At 44.6% G+C, this 16882-nt stretch overlaps 2 protein-coding genes across 4 annotated transcripts; one reads left to right on the top strand and one right to left on the bottom strand.

The window, feature by feature from the left end:
- Window positions 1-2421: 2421 nt before the first annotated feature.
- Window positions 2422-4899, top strand: LOC309846304 (procathepsin L-like; the record flags this gene model as incomplete). The annotated part of the gene is made up of 7 exons (XM_082695180.1): window positions 2422-2493; window positions 2897-3032; window positions 3325-3447; window positions 3547-3693; window positions 3877-4101; window positions 4546-4708; window positions 4892-4899. The coding sequence occupies exons 2-7, from the start codon at window positions 2907-2909 to the stop codon at window positions 4897-4899; spliced, it is 792 nt and encodes a 263-aa protein (XP_082551306.1). The 5' UTR covers window positions 2422-2493; window positions 2897-2906.
- A 3548-nt stretch (window positions 4900-8447) lies between these two features.
- LOC309847281 (procathepsin L-like) lies at window positions 8448-11132 on the bottom strand. Of its 3 annotated transcripts, none has more exons than XM_082697233.1 (5): window positions 10861-11132; window positions 10180-10255; window positions 9952-10077; window positions 9512-9736; window positions 8448-8835 (listed from the first exon to the last, which is right to left on the bottom strand). In XM_082697233.1, exons 1-5 carry the CDS (start codon window positions 10938-10940, stop codon window positions 8686-8688), a joined length of 657 nt encoding a protein of 218 aa, XP_082553359.1. In that variant the 5' UTR covers window positions 10941-11132; the 3' UTR covers window positions 8448-8685. The 3 variants fall into 3 exon arrangements, 2 of the variants coding, with proteins under 2 accessions (XP_082553359.1, XP_082553360.1); XM_082697234.1 differs by having other exon boundaries at window positions 10180-10683; window positions 10861-11112; XR_014302372.1 differs by lacking the exon at window positions 8448-8835 and having other exon boundaries at window positions 8843-10077; window positions 10180-10683; window positions 10861-11112.
- Between the last annotated feature and the right edge of the window lie 5750 nt (window positions 11133-16882).

Below are 16882 nucleotides of genomic sequence, written 5' to 3'. Positions count from 1 at the left end.
CACCCAGGCAACTCCTGACGTAGTGTTTTTCAGAATCATCTCTGTTGGGTTGCCTGGTGGTTGAGTCGTTTGGGCCGTTTCTTTCGGTTCGGGTCATGATCACGGGGTCCTGGGACCGAGCCCTGAGTCAGGCTCTCCGCTGAGCAGGGAGCCTGCTTCTTCCTCTCCCTCTCTGTCTCTCTCAAATAAATCTTAAAAGGATCATCTGTGTTGGTGCACACAGAGAAAGCTTGTTCCTTTCAATTGTCGAGTGTGAATGTACTACAGGGTGCTTGTTCATTCTCCTGTGTTTTCACGCTGGAAGTTACAATGCGTAAAAGAACATGCTCACGTGGGTAGAAACCGGACCCTAGAAATGCTGAGTTAGTGTCGGGTGTGCAGTTCCTGTTATAAGAAGCCGCAGAGCCCCTGCCAGAGTGGCTTACTGTTTGCACCCGCACCGAGAGCGGCCGAGAGTTCCCACGACCCCACGTGCTCACGCACACAGGTGTTGCCCCTCGTCACTTTCGTCCATGCTGCTGGGTATGAAACATCATCTGGCTGTTACTCTGACCGCTCTTAGAGAAACACCCTCGATGACCTCCTAATTTGTAATAGGCAAAATAAGCTATCTGTAGTTGAAAATGTGATATTAGCTCTAGCTTAACGGGTCAAACGTGAGACAATATTTTAGGTACTGTGGACATAGTCCTAGGATATGTGTGTCCCTTGTATTTCAGTTTGGGAGCATGATTTAAGAATGTTAACTAGACGGGGCACCTGGGTGGCTCAGTGGATTAAGCCTCTGCCTTTGGCTCAGGTCATGATCTCAGGGTCCTGGGATTGAGTCCCACATCGGGCTCTCTGATAAGCAGGGAGCCTGCCTCCCCCTCTCTCTCTGCCTGCCTCTCTGCCTACTTGTGATCTCTCTCTCTGTCATAAATAAATAAAATGCTAAAAGAAAAAAAAAAGAATGTTAACTAGATGTAGCTTGGCTTTTTATCATATAAGCTTATTTACCTATACTTTAGGGTTCATTTCATTATGTGGTAACCTGGCTTCCCGGAAGTAAAGAAGTAAGTAGGGATGGCCTATGTAACAAATCTTTGAATAAATATTTTCTAAATTAAGGGAGACCTTTGGAAGGATTTTCCCTTGGACCTCACAAGAAAGCAATATGGAATGAGCCCTACTCTATGCTAATGCATGACCTGTGTTAGCTCATTCAGTCTCACAAGCGTCCTCTGAGGAAAATCAAATCACTGCCCCACATCCTGCACGAGGAAACTGCGTCTGGGGGTGCTGCGGAGCCTGCCAGGGTGGAGGACTAGCCGAGAGGGGCAGAATTCTCATGCCGGCCCCGCCCTGACTCCCGGCCCCTATATGGAACCCTTTTCTTCCCTGCCCTCCCCAAGCAGAGCAGAGAAGGGCTGGAGATGTGTGGAGGCTCACTAGGGGGTCTCACGGACGGAGGTCCAGAGAAGGTGGCTGTGACCCACTGTCTAGATGCGTGGAATCGTGTTCCTAAGAAGAGCAAACTGGTCATCAGAGGGAAAATTCATGGTCTGCTGATGAACGCTTTTTTTTTTTTCCTCTTTAGAAGAGCTGTTTTTCTAAAACATTTAAATTTAAATCTCGAGAAAAGCACATTGGACACTGAGAAACACAATCATCCATGAGGCAGAGAGTGGGGGGGAAAAAGCAGTTTCTACCTTCCGTCTTTCTTCCCTTTGTTAAACCATATTTTTCTGGAAGTAAATCATTTCTGTTGGTTTTGAGAAAGGCTTGGGAGGGAGGAAGAATCCCCGTGGGGGCAGTCAGGACAGGAACATTCCAAAACACCACACCTTCCCTGGACACTCCTGCCATCAGTTCCTTTGCTGGAAAGCACTTGAGCCTTGCCCAGGGCATCCCCTGTTTGGACAATAGCAATTGTCTCCAGATTCTCCCAAGAGCAGAGGCAGCCCCTCCTGAAACAGTGATAACACTATCACCCGAGGGCTCTACTTCCTCCAGCTGCCCCTTTGCTTGGAATTAACAGGAACAATAAGACTAGATTATCCTGTTCTCAGCCCTCAGGGAGATTTTAAGCAAAGACTAGAGAATAGGCAGGGTGATGCTGGAAACCCACTTGGGGCTCCCTGTGAGCCTCCTTTTGTGAACCACCTGCCAACACATAAATTCCTGTTATTTAGTTGATCGGGGTCCCTAGGAAGGTGCTGGATCCCCTTCTACAGGGCTTTCCCGAGTCCTCTCACTTGACTTTCCCGGGTGCCCTGAGGCAGGCACAATCTCCCCTGGGACAAGTAGGGACCCAGCTATCACATGCCCCAAGGCCCCCAGCTCCAGGGCACAGAGACCCCGCCCACAGGCTGGCTCAGCCAATTGCTGTGCAGGCAGGTGCCAGGGGCAGGACCAGCAGGGCCAAATCCCAGGCTTAAATGGACAGTCTCCTACCCATCAGCAGGCGTACTGGACACCTCCGACCTGCACCTCTGACTGCACCTGCCTCAGGTGAGATCCCAGCCTGGACCCGAAGGGAAGGGCTACCCCTTAAAACATGGGGAGGGGGGTACCAGCCTTGGGGGCCAGGGGTTTAGGGCTCTGGGGAGGCACTCTTCCAGGGCCTGGTCCCTCCAGGCATGGCAGCTTGACCCCTACACCCCAGACTCAGGGCTTGTCACTCCCTGTATTGCCATCTACATGCCCTGGAAGCAGCAGGTGGGTTGCGGGTTGCAGGGCGGGGAACAGGCCAGCAGGCCCCCTGCACGCACCACCTCTCCACAGCCCCGTGGAAACACGTGGGAGGATTAACGCAATGTCTTTACTGTACCAGAGTGGTTCTAACACCTCAGAATAAAGGATGGCTCTTTAGATGGTTGGTCTAATCCAAAGCACATTTCTTTTCCCTTCCTAGGTTTTGGAACATGCATCCTTCTCTCTTCTTGGCTGCCCTTTGCCTGGGAATAGCCTCAGCTGCTCCACAACCCAATCAGAGCTTAGATGCACGCTGGTCCCAGTGGAAGGCGGCCCACAAGAGACTATACAACAAGGTTGGTAACATCTGAGCTGTCCACTGAGACCCCAGGGAATGTTCCATGCTGGTGGGAGTCCACGGTGGAGAGTAGTTTTTGGAGGCCCCTGGTACCCAGGCAGGTAGCAGGGCACTGTGACTGTGCATGATGGGGACAGATGTCCTGCTGTGTGGTTGCTGGAGAGCAGCTCCTGGAGCACCAGCCCAGCCCTGGTCCAGGTCCCTCCTCCCCTCTGTGAGCACATCCACTTGGGGCAGGTGAGCTGGGCTTAGATAGAAATCAACAGGATGGGTTGCATGTTTGTCTCCAGGATGAAGAAGGACGGAGGAGAACAGTGTGGGAGATGAATCTGAAAGTGATTGAACAGCACAACCAGGAGTACAGCCAAGGGAAACACAGCTTCACGATGGCAATGAATGACTTTGGTGACCTGGTGAGTGCAGCTGGAGTTGCTGAATGTTTTGTGCTTCTTCTAAGGGTTTTTTCCAAAAAATCTCATGCTTGTCAACATTCTATTTCCTTTTCCTTGAAGACCAGTGAAGAATTCCAACAGGTGTTGAGTGACCTTAAAATCCAGAAGCAAGAGGACCGGAATGTGTTCCAAGCACCTCTCTTTGCTGAGATCCCCTCGTCCGTGGACTGGAGAGAGAAAGGCTACGTGACCCCCGTGAAGGATCAGGTGAGACAGTACTCGGCAGCTCCCTTTCCAAGAGCAAAGCCAAGAGGAACCAGTGCCCTCGTGATGGAAGTTGAGAAACCATATACAGTTTGTTATGTTTTGGAAGAGTTTTCAGATGTCAGGGCTGTTGTCAAGTCTTGCTATTAACTTTGTAGACTAAGAGCTGTATCATTTTGTTTTCAGGGTCAGTGTCAATCTTGTTGGGCTTTTAGTGCAGCTGGTGCCCTTGAAGGACAGATGTTTCGGAAAACGGGCAAACTTGTGTCACTGAGCGAGCAGAACCTCGTGGACTGCTCTTGGTCTCACGGCAATGAGGGCTGCCGTGGTGGCCTGATGGAGTTTGCCTTCCAATATATTATGGACAACGGAGGCCTGGAATCCGAGGAATCCTACCCGTATCTTGCAAGGGTAAACAGACTTCCTTATCTTTTATCAAGTTGAGTATATTCAGTAAAACAAAGCCTATATTTCAAATTCTCATTTTAGACTGTAGACTCTGTATCTGCACATGGTCAGAACAGATTAAAATCTGTTAGCCTGGTACAGTTCTCCACCTAGAGGGTTACCATACAGGTGTTCCCACTTCTCAGCCACACAGCAATACAAATATCGTTCTAAATACAGTACAGATCTCCAGAGTGAAAAATCTATGCACAAGTAGACCAAAAGAGTGTCTCATTCAATAGATATTGCCTCATTTCTCATTTTCAAAACAAGCAATCATATTTTTCCTCTTGAGATGTTTTATAACACACTCGACTTGGACATCATTCAGCTGCAAACTGTCTTGAGCTCGTGTTCCCCAGGAGGTGGACGGTATTAATCAAGTCCCTTCCCCTTTACCTTTGAAAGAATGGCTACTGCAGATACAGGCCTGAGAAATCTGCCGCCAATGTGACTACCTTCTGGCGCGTCTATAACGAGGAGCATGGTCTTATGACCACAGTGGCAACTGTGGGGCCCGTCTCTGCTGCTGTAGACTCAAGCCCGTATTCGTTCCAGTTCTATAAAACAGGTGAGCATTTGTCTACCCAGAAAATTGGCCTGAAAATACGGGTAACCAGCATGACATACAACAAGATGGGCTTTTTTGTATGTGGGACTCAGGAGGGTATGGATTTAGCATGGTGGCTCATTCTGTATATGTAGTCCTTGTGCTTGTTGTCACCATTTGACATGACTTGACCCATATCCCCAGGCTTTTAAGCACTTCAGAAATATATTTAATTATTAAAAATATTTTATTTATTTATTTATTTGGCAGACAGATCACAAGCAGGCAGAGAGGCAGGAAGACCAGGGTGCGGGGGCGGGGAGCAGGCTCCCTGCCAAGTAGAGATCCTGACGTGGGGATCCATCTCAGGACCCTGGGATCATAACCTGAGCCAAAGGCAGAGGCTTTAACCCACTGAGCCTCCCAGGCACCCCTATAAATATATTTAAATGATTACATAGCTTGACTGGTATAGTTTACTTCACTTTTTTCCAATGTTTGGACCTTGAAATTTTCCAAGGAATTTTACTACTGAAATAAACACTGGAAAGAACCCCTTGACTCAAGTAATTTTCTGTTCTCTGCTGCTTCTTCGGCTGACATCATATGGTAGAATGACAAAGTTTCAACAAGTGCTCTTTTACACCTCTTCACTGTTCTTCACAAAAGAGACTGTGACAACCTATATTTCTGGTAGTACTAGATGATGTCCTAAATCCCTAGCCTAGCTAAACGAAAAGATCTGATATCTAAATCTTATCTCAATTGCTATCACAACCGGATTTTGAGATGCCGCCCTTGCTGTGGTCACTAGGTTGTTGTCACATGTTATCATGTCACTTGGGTGTTCCCACTCAGCACTGAATCTCTCTTCTCCAGGCATTTACTATGATCCAAGCTGCAGCAATACACGCCTGAATCACGGCGTTCTGGTGGTTGGCTATGGCTTTGAAGGAGAAGAATCGGAGGACAAAAAATACTGGATTGTCAAGAACAGGTATAAAGAGCCAAGAACACCTACCTTGGAAATTGAAAAGGGAATTCTTTCTAGAATCAGTGTTTGGAGGCAGATCCTCAAACCCTTGAGCACGCTTCTGAAATCCCTGATGTGTTTATGCCATTAAGGGGGAAGGGACATACTCATGTGATGACGGCAGTAGCTTGCTAGGGTCCTGCCATGGTTTTGCTACCATCGCGTTTCTCAACTTGAAAATCTTCTCATTTCTGAAATGCATCTGGCCCCAAGAGCTTCTTTTTTCTGTGTTTCCATTCGTCGTCTGCGAAAGGTCTGGGGACGGAATTCAGTGCTGGGTTAGAACTCAAGCAGGAACAGGAACGGACTCTCCGGATTCTTCCTGAATCTGTCCTGGCCTCTGGTGCCCTGCTCAGGGTCGGGTGTGATGGTTCATGACGGGAAATGTGGTTGATTGTTTGTAATAAATGGCAAACCCTGTCTTCTTTCAGCTGGGGTACAAACTGGGGCATGGAGGGCTACATGCTGTTGGCCAAGGACCGGGACAACCACTGTGGAATCGCCTCCATGGCCAGCTTTCCTGTCGTGTGAGATGAGGGCGTACAGAAGGCCTTGACTGGGAACCGAATATCGAGAAGATGAATTTTGTTTGAACGCCGACCACATCTTATGATACGGGATAAAACACATGAACCATTGAAGACCCAAGTTGGGATTTGACTGTGTGGATTTTATATGAGGAATGTTACCACTTCGCTCGTTACTGATGTAAAAGCCTTTGCATGACAGACTTGTCTAATAACTTTTGGATTTTCATTTTTTAAAAAAATGTATGAAGTTTTATTTTTTAATAAAAAACTTCAAAGTAGAAGGGAGGTAAAATGTTACTACTTTAACTCTTATAGAGTCCAAATGTCACTGGGCTCTAGGATATCGGTGGATAGGCCAGTGGTCCACTGGGAGAATACTGGGTGGTCCCATTGTTTTGAGTATAAATGATTGTTACATCTGTAACATTGTTACAATGTCACATTAGTTTCAGGTGCACAACCCAATAATTTGCCAACCCTGTACAGTACGCTATGCTCACCTCAAGGATAGTTGGTGTCTGTCAGTCTCACACTGTACATTGACGGTGCTATTACCACACCATTGACGATATTCGCTATGCTGTGCCTTCTATTCCCGGGACTTACTCATTCCATAGCTGGAAGCCTGGACCTCCCATTCCCCTTCACCCCTGTTATTCATCCTCATTCTAATCTATGTCCTCTTTAGTCTTTGCAGATTCCCACCCCTCATTTACTAACTGGGTTTCTCTCTCTGCAGACCCCAGCTCAGCTAGTAGTCTGTAAACATATCAGGGAGTTTTAGAGGAAGAGACTGTGGGGGCCAGGGAGGACACCCCAAAATGTGTCACAATGGTACATGGATTATCTGGATACGAAGCTCCTTGGGAAACAGCGGGTGCGAGGGCGCCCAGGGGGTCCTCTGTCCCCAACAAGCAGGAAACGAGTCTGCCATAGCAGAGGTGCCCTCCCTGCACTGCGAAGTACAGAGACAGCCTTTGCCGCACACTTGGGACTTCAAAGCTGGGAAAGCTGTAGAAAGAAACCTTGTGGCTTTTTTACTAATCTACAACCTCAGCACAAATTCCACTTAGCATTCCTGCTGGTTGAAAGCTCCCACATAGCAGCAAAGCTGGCCACGGTGGCCATTCTACACTGGTTGTCCAGGGCCTTGGCCATCAGCATGGAACCCTGTGTGCCCCAGTCCGTGCCCCAGTTGAAAGAAGCCAGGGTTTGCCAATGATTCCAGAGGAACAAACACATTTCCCTTCATGAACAATCACACCCGACCCTGAGCAGGGCACGAGAGGCCAGGACAGATTCAGGAAGAACCCGAAGAGGCCATTCATGTTCATGCTCGAGTTCTAACCCAGCACACAGTCCTTCTTTCCCAGACCTTTCACAAAACTGAAACATGAGCAGGAAAAGGAAAATCTTCAAGCCAGATGTGTTCTGGAGTTTGTAAAAATCTAATTTAGAAATGCAGTGGTGGAAATCTATCGCAGGACCCCCCCAGCTTGAGACAGTACCTTCCTGTGGTTGTCCCATGATATGCTTGTGTTCCCGCCACGTGGGGTAAACGCTTCTTGAGCACACTTGTGTAAACAAAGGTTGGGGGACTTGTCTCCAAGCACCAATTCCAAAAAGGATTCCCTTTTCAATGTCCAAGATAAGTATTCTTGGCTTTCTATACCTGTTCTTGATAATCCAATAGTTTTGGTTCTCGGATTCTTCTACTTCAGATCCTTAAACAAACAGCAGAACACCGTGATTCAGGTCTTCACTGCTGCGGTTTAGAGCATTATAAATGCCTGAAAGTAAAATCTAATGTTGGGCTGAGGTTTCCCGCGTGACCTGGGGTAGTGACAGCTTATCAGCCTATCAGCCACAGTAAGGGAGATGTATCAAAATTCAGTTGCACTATAAATCCAGCTAAGATTAAAAGTCAGGCAGTTTTGTTTAGGTAAGCTAGGGGCTTAGGCCCTCCTCTGATGTTAGCAGAAACACAAAGTGTAGCAATCTTTTTGTAAACAATAGTCAAGAGGCATATAAAAATATCTCTTGTGATTCACCTTATGGATGTGAGTTTACAAAAACAACAGAACACAAAATGACTTGCCTAAGGACCCTTTCCAGTGTTAATCTCAGTAGTAACATTCTTTAAAATTTTTTAAGGTCTAACAACTGGAAAAAAGTAAAGCAAGCTATACTAATCAAATTATGTAGCCATTTCAATATATTGATAATGTGTTTAAAATCATGGGGATTTGGATCTGGTCATGACAATTGGAAACAGAAGGCATAAATGTTATGGGTGCAGGCGTTATGTGTGAAATCCACACCCCCCCCAAATTCTACATTGAATTCTGCGTACCATCGTGTCACTCCTGCTGTATCTTAGGGTGGTTTTCCGATCTTTCTACCTCTATTTCTCCATAGACAGATGCGTTTCCTCTTTATAGAACCGGAAGGTGTCCAGGCTTGCACGGAGAGCAGCAGGGACGGGCCCCCCAGCTGCCACCACCAGCACAAGGGACTTCTCCTGCGGAGGCAAGCTCACCGGGCTGGCAGCAGGAATTCCCGGGTCTGTATGCGCAGGGTCTGTCCTTTCAGAGGGAAAGGGGAAGAGACTTGATCACTACATCCACCTCCTGGGGAGCATGAGTTCAAGACAGCTTACAGGTGAGAGATTTCCAAGCCAAATTTGTCGTAAAGCATCCCAGGAGCTGAAACGCTATTGGTTGTTTTGAAATTGAAAAACTACTTTGTATGTGTTCAATGAATTATTCAGGATCTAGTGTCCTTAAGAACTGGTTCATTCCAGAGAAATCTGTACCCTGTAGAGAATGGTATGTATGTCTCCCTGTAACACAGAAATAAAAATAGTCATGGGGTCCCCACTGAGGCAGGCACTGTGCCTGGCTTGTCTGGTTTAATGACAGTCCTGACAGTTTGCAGCTCTAGGGTTCATCATTTAAAATGTGAGTATTGTGGGTGCCTGGGTGGCTCAGTGGGTTAAGCCTCTTCCCTCGGCCCAGGTCATGATCTCAGCATCCTGGGATTGAGCCCCTCATGGGGCTCCCTCCTTGGTGGGGAACCTGCTTCCCCCGCTCCCCTCTGCCTGCCTCTCTGCCTACTTGTCATCTCTGTATGTCAAATAAATAAATAAAATCTTTTTGAAAAGATAAAAAAAATGCAAATATTAAATATGGTATCTGTGTTCTTGAAAAGCATGTGACTAGGAGCAGAGCTGGACGGAGACACGTGAAAAGCTCCACTGACCCCTGGACGATATGGATAGGATTCCTCTGAGTCCAGGCCTCCGTTGTTCAGAATATACTGGAAGGCATAATTCATCAGGCCACCACAGCAGCCCTCACTGCCTTGAGACCAAGAATAGTCCAGCGGGTTCCGCTCACTCAGCGACACAATTTGGCCTGTTTTCCGGAACTTGTGTACTTTGAGGTCACCGGCTTCCCTAAAAGCCCAGCCAGAAGCACACAGACCCTGAAACCAAATTAGAAAGCTCTCAGCCTAAACAACAAACAGCAAGGCTTTGCCAACAGCCCATGAATCTGAAAACTCTTGTAAAACACAGCGAGGGTGTGTTGTGCCCCAGCAGGGACCCATCGAAGAGCTGCTGTTTTCTTTTCGGCTTTACTTTTGGAAAGAAGTGATCCTTTTTTTGGTGAGAAGGGATCCTTCAGACTCACAGGACTTACCCCGGCTGCCTGTCTCCTGTCCACAGGTACAATGAAATCAGCAAAGAAGGGTATTTCAAACACTTTTCCCTCTGTGTCCTTCTGGATTTTAAGGTCGTTCATCATGTGTCTGAATTCTTCACTGGTCTTCAAGGAAAAGAAGGTAGAATGTTGACAAGGATGAGAATTCTTTGGCGAAGTACCAAAGAGAGAGAGAAGAAAAGGTTCAGGAACCCCAGCCGCCCTCACCAGGTCACCGACGCATTCACCGCCGTTCAAGCATTTTCCGATTCCTCTCCCACACTGCTCTCCTCCGTCTTTCACTCTAGAGACAAACATATAACCTACAATTTTTATTTCTATTTAAAGCCAACTCACCTACTCGAAGTGGATGTGCTCACAGAGAGGAGGAGGGGCCTGGACCAGGGCTGGGCTGATGCTCCAGGAGCTACTCTCCAGCAACCACACAGCAGGACATCTGTCCCCATCATGCACAGTCACTGGGCCCCGTTTCCTCTCTGGGTAAGAGCGGCCTCCAGAGGCTACTCTCTGCTGTGAACTCCCACCAGCGTGGATGTTCTCTGTGGGGCCCTCCAGACAGCTTAGATGTTCCCAACCATGCCATAGAGTTTCCCATAGGTTGCCTGCCATTGGATCCATTGAGCATCTAAACTTCGACCAAATTTTGTAGGAGCTGAGACTATTCCCAAGCAAAGCGCGGGCATCAAGAAAAAAGGATGCATATTTCAAAACCTAGAAAGGGAAAAGTAAATGAGCATCAGAACAGACCAATCTGTCTAAAAAGCCATCCTCTTCTTATGAGCTGTTAGAGCCCCTAGAATGGACTAAAAGCATTGACTTTGACTTAAGCCTCCCAATATATACACAAGGACGGGACTGGCCCCACCAGTGGGGGGAGGGGGTCCTCACCTGACTGTTGCTCTGCAGATGTGACAGCAGGTGTGGCTCCTAGGGGGTTCTCTGATGTTGGGCTGTGGCTTTAAGGTCATTCATCGAAAGCCCTGGGGTTTGGCCTGGCTGGTCCTGCCCACACCACCTGGGCACACTGTGATCCTGTTGGTTTTGCTTTTGTTGGCCAAGCCGATGACTTCTATTCTGATGTTTTCTTGATGATTAGATCTTGTTTTTAACAGAACAAAAACATCTAGACAATTGTGTAGACTTGTATCCCTACCTTAACTGGTTTGACTAAAAACAATGAGCTCACAGTGATTCAGTTAAGTGACCAATGAGTTCGCAAGGGTCTGGCTTACAAAAACAAGTCTATGCATATTCAGTAAGGAAATGGATGTCCAACTCCCGTTAACTGCTGTCATGGTAAGACAAGAAGGACGTGGGCCATAGAAGTGCATTGAAATGTATTTCGTGATCGCATGCTATCTACTATGTGTCTAGCACTGGGAAAAGTAATCTGTATTTTTAGACATTTTTCTTACAACTCAGGGTTCCAGAATCCTGCAATAAAGCAATAGCACAATGAAGTGAATTAAAGAAATTTTTTGGTTTCCCATTGCATACACAAGTCATGTTTTCCCTCTACTGTAGTCTATTTAGTGTGCAATTGCTTTATGTCTAAAAAATGCACAGGCATTAATAAAAAAACACTTCATTGCTAAAAAGTGCTAACCAGGGGCGCCTGGGTGGCTCAGTGGGTTAAGCCGCTGCCTTCGGCTCAGGTCATGATCTCAGGGTCCTGGGATCGAGTCCCACATCGGGCTCTCTGCTCAGCAGGGAGCCTGCTTCCTTCTCTCTCTCTGCCTGCCTCTCAGTGTACTTGTAATTTCTCTCTGTCAAATAAATAAATAAAATCTTTAAAAAAAAAATAAATAAATAAAATAAAAAGTGCTAACCAAAACCATGTTTCAGCAAACATGATCATTCTGCTGGTGGAAGGTCTGTGCCCATGTTGACGGCTGCTGTCTGATCACGGTGGTGGATGCTGAAATTCGGGGTGGCCCTGGCAGTTTCTTAAAATAAGACAAAAGTGAAGATCGCTGCAATCTCCTTCTCTGGGGCATGCAATGCTGTTTGTTAGCATTTTACCCACGGTAAAACTTCTTTCCAATAGAGTCCCACGCCCTATCACAGCTTCATCAACTCCGATTATGTAATATTCTAAGTCTTTTGTGGTCAGTTCAATGATCATCATAGAATCTTCACCAGGAGAAGAGAATGCTTTTCCATCTCCAGAAACCATCATTTCGTTCATCTAAGAAGCAGCTCCTTATCTGTTCAAGTTTTTTTGTACACATAGGATTTTATTTTATTTTATTTTTTTACATAACATATAATGTATTCTTGGTTTCAGAGGTAGAGGTCAGTGGTTCACCAGTTCTGTATAACACCCAAGGCTCAGTGCACCGCGTGCCTTCCCTCATGGCCATCACCCAGTCACCCCATCCTCCCACCACCCCCAGCAACCTTCAGTTTATTTCTTATGATTACGAATCTCTCATGGTTTTTCTCCCTCTGTGACTTCACTTTCATTTATTTTTTCCTCTTTTCCCCTGAGATCCTCTGTTTTGTTTCTTAAATTCCACATATCCGTGAGATCATATAACTGTCTTTTTCTGATTGGCTTATTTTACTTAGCATAATACCCTGTACTTCCATCCAGCTCGTTGCAAATGACAAGATTTCTTTCTTTCTTTTTTTTTTTATGGCTGATATATATAGATAAAGAGATACAGACAGATATAGATACATAGACATAGATACATATCTAGATATATCTAGATACATAGATATTTAGAGATTATATAGATATATAGAGACATATATAAAGAAATATAGATATATATATCTAGATATCTGTGTCTATGTATCTGTATCTGTCTGTATCTATATATCTATCTATAGATATATATCTATATATCTTTGCTGTGCAAATGCTTTTTATCTTGATGACGTCCCAATAGTTCATTTTTGCCTGTTTCCCTGGCCTTTGGAATGTGTCTGACAGAGGCGCCTGGGTGGCTCAGGGGGTTAAAACCTGTGCCTTTGGCTCAGGTCATGATCCCAGGGTCCTGGGATAGAGCCTCGCTCGCATTAGGCTCTCTGCTCAGCAGGGAGCCTGCTTCCTTCTCTCTCTCCCTCTCTCTCTCTCTCTGCCTACTTGTAATCTCTGTCTGTCAAATAAATAAAATCTTAAAAAAAAAAGAGAGAGAGATGTGTCTGACAAGAAGTTTTTATGGCTGCGGTCAAAGAGATTGCCACCTGTGTTGTCCTCTAGGATCTGATGGATTCCTGTCTCACAGTTAGGTCTTTCATCTGTTTTTGAGTCGATTTTGTGTGTGGTGTAAAGAGATGGCCCAGTTTCATTCTTCAGCATGTGACTATCCAATTTTCCCAGCACCATTTTTTGAAGAGACCGTCTTTTTCCCACTGAATAGTCTTCCCTGCTCTTGTCAAAGATTAGTTGACCATTCCATTTCTGAGTTCCTATTCTATTCCATTAATCTATGTATCTGTTTCTGTGCCAGTACCATACTGTCTTGATGATTACAGCTTTGTAACAGATCTTGAAGTCCAGAATTGTGATGCCACCAGATTTGGGGGGTTTTGTTCTTTTCTTTTTTAGATTTTGTTTTCTTTTTCAACATTTCTTGGCTATTCGGGGTCTTCTCTGGATTCATACACATTTTAAGATTATTTTTTCCACTCTCTATAAAAAGTTAATGGTATTTTGACAAGGATTGCATTGGATGTATAGATTGTCCATGATACCATAGACATTTTAACAGTATTTGTTTTTCCAATCTATGAGTATGGAACATTTTTCAATTTCTTTGAGTCTTCCTCAATTTCTTTCTGAGTGTTCTATAGTTTTCTGAGTACAGATCCTTAACCTTTGGGGTTAGGTTTATTCCTAGGTATCTTGTGTTTCTTGGTGCAATTACAAATGGAATTGACTCCTTAATTTCTCTTTCTTCTGTCTCATTGTTGGTGTATAGAAATGCAACTGATTTCAGTACATTGATTTTATATTCTGCCAATTTTCAGAATTCTTGTACGAGTTCTAGCAATTGGGGGTGGAGTATCATGTCATCTGCAAAGCCGAAGAGCTTGATTTCTACTTTGCCAATTCGGATGCCTTTTTTTTGTTGTTGTTGTCTGATTGCTGAAGCGAGGACTTCTAGTGCTATGTTGAATAGCGGGGGTGATAGTGGACAGCCCTGCCATGTTCCTGATGGTAGGGGAAAATGTATCCGTTTTTCCACATTGAGCATGACACTCACTGTGGGCTTTTCATGTATGGCTTTTATGATTGAGGTATGTTCCCTTTATCCCTACACTGTGACGTGTTTTAGTCAAGAAAGGATCTGCTCTTTGTCACATGCTTTTTCTGCATCTATTGAGAGTATCATATGGTTCTTGTTCTCTTTTATTAATGTGTTGTATCACATTGATTGATTTGTGGATGTTGGGTCAAACTTTGCAGCCCAGGAATAAATCCCACTTGGTCGTGGTGGATAATCCTTTTAATCTACTGTTGGATCCTATTGGCTAGAATTTTGGGGAGAATTTTTACATGTTCATGTTCATCAGGGATATTGGTCTGTAATTCTCCTCTTTGATGGGGTCTTTGTCTGGTTTTGGGATCAAGGTAATGCTGGCTTCACCCACTGAGTTTGCAAGTTTTCCTTCCATTTCTGGAGTCGGACGCCTGTTCCTTCCTCCAGATTAGGGAAGTCTCTCCTATAATTTGCTCCAGTATACCTTCTGCCTCTCTCTCTCTCTTTCCTCTTCTTCTGGGATCCCAATTACTCTGATATTGTTTTGCTTTATGATATTACTTATCTCTCGAATTCTCCCCTCATGATCCAGTAGTTGTTTATCTCTTACTCTCAGCTTCTTTATTCTCCATTGTTTTGTCTTCTCTATCACTGATTCTCTCTTTGGCCTTATTTATCCTAGCAGTTAGAGCCTTCATTTTTTATTGCATCTCCTTAGTAACCTTTCTGATTTTGAGTTGTTTCAATTTTAGTTCTGTTATTTCTTCAGAAAGAGATTCTTTAGTGTCTTGCGATGATGTGGGTGGAGCTGGAGCGTATTATACTAAGCAAATAAATCGTCAAGCAAAGACAAATACCACACAATTTCACTCATATGTGGAATTTAAGAAACAAAACAAATTATAAAGGAGAAAAAAATAGTAAGGAAAACCAAGAAACAGACTCTTAACTATAGAGAACAAACTAATGGCTACCAGAGTGGAGATGGTTAAATAGGTGATGGGATTAGGGAGTGCTCTTGTCATGATGAGCACTAGGTATTGTATGTAAGTGTTGAATGAGTACACTCTGAGCCTGACACTAATATTACATTGTATGTTAACTAACTGGAATCTAAGTAAAAACTTTAAAAAATTCAGAGTTCTTGGGATGCCTGGTGGCTCAGTAGGTTAATCCGCTGCCTTTGGCTCAGGTCGTGATCTCAGAGTCCTGGGATCAAGTCCTGCATCAGGCTCCTTGCTTGGCATGGAGCCTGCTTCTCTCTCTGGCTCTGCCTGCCTCTCTGCCTGCTTGTGTGCTCTCTCCCTCTCTCTCTGTGACAAATAAATAAATAAAACCTTTTAAAAAAAAATTCAGAGTTTAGGCTAGAATCCCTCAAGTCATTTGTTTGCTTAGCTACCACATATATATAGATTCTGGTTGCTCACTTATATTTGCTTTTAAATGGAACGATTGCATTGGAAAGTCCCATGCATATGCCCTAATATCAGGGCTTTATGCTTACCCCAAGCTTTAGGATGCTCTTTGTCTCTCAGTGGGCTGTTCTGGATTTCATGCGGTTATTAATGAAGCCCCAAAAATTCATTCAGTATGTCTGCCATTCTAAGAGAACTTCTAAGACAGGTGTGGGAGAAGAGTCAAAAAATTTCTAGACCAAGTGTGTAAAGTCTGTTCTAAATTGGAAGAGGGATACAAATCATTTACAAGTGATACATTCCCTCACCAAATTCTGAGGGATATCGCAAGAGAGGCCATGTACTCTGTGGTGGAAAGACAATGGTGTGGTCTGCTGGGTTGGAAGCCTTCTTGAACCCCAGTGAAAAATAGTTGGCAATCCCATGGAACCAAGTGGCAGTCAGTCAACAGGATGCTGGGACCTAACTTTGCTCCCCCAAAATGAAACTTCAGATAAGTTTCTTCTTTTTTTCATTTCAAAGTGAAGTTCTCAAAAGTGCAGTTTCCTGTACCTCTCCTTCGAAAGGTCATATTTTGCCAGCACACATAAACCCATTGAGGGCAAAAGTCACAGGTTGTGAATTGTGAGGTTGATAAAATCAAAATTATTTACACGCTCTCAGTCTTGGAGATGTTTCAAGTCTCTTCCACTCTAAGCTAAAGAGTGTCTCTTCTAGAATCCATGAAAGATGATTTTTATGTTATGACTAAAAAATAAAACTCCTATACAAAAAGAAATACCATAAATCTTGTTGGAGTAGAGGTTTCGAATGAGAACAAAGGCATCAGCCCATGAATGACCAATAGCAGTTGAACAGGCTGACCACACGAGGACCCCTTGAAGATCTTACCACAGGATGAGTTCCCAAATGGAAAACCAGTCAAGAGAATAATCACACAAGTCAGAAAAGAACCACAAATATCCGGCAGCAAATGGGAAAATGTTAATAAAATAATAAATGTTAATAAAAAGCAATGTATACTAAATGCTAAAATACTAAATGTATACTAAATATTAAAATACTAAATACTAAAATGCACATGACACTGGCAAAAAGGCGAAAATTTAAAAGATGAGTGTGCTCAGTAGCATGGGAAAATAAGCATTCTCATGAACTGTGAGTGAAAACATAACAGTCACAAGCTTTCCAGAGGTCAATCTATCAGTATGATTTCAAATTTTAGGTATCCTTACCTTTTGATTCTGCAGTTATCTCAAATTTCCCCAGAAATTTATCCCA

This window comes from Mustela nivalis (genome assembly GCF_964662115.1).
Source record: "Mustela nivalis genome assembly, chromosome: 13".
NCBI lineage: Eukaryota > Metazoa > Chordata > Mammalia > Carnivora > Mustelidae > Mustela > Mustela nivalis.
This window is presented reverse-complemented; position numbering and strand designations above follow the sequence as displayed.

What these genes read in the sequence shown, in the direction of transcription:
- LOC309847281 (XM_082697233.1), bottom strand. Translation starts at nt 10,940, where the DNA reads ATGACCTTAAAGCCACAGCCCAACATCAGAGAACCCCCTAGGAGCCAC. An exon ending in GTGAATGCGTCGGTGACCTG is followed by an intron (nt 10,078 to 10,179) that starts GTGAGGGCGGCT and finishes TTTTCCTTGAAG; the next exon opens with ACCAGTGAAGAATTCAGACA. An exon ending in CCTATCCATATCGTCCAGGG is followed by an intron (nt 8,836 to 9,511) that starts GTCAGTGGAGCT and finishes TCCCTCTGAAAG; the next exon opens with GACAGACCCTGCGCATACAG.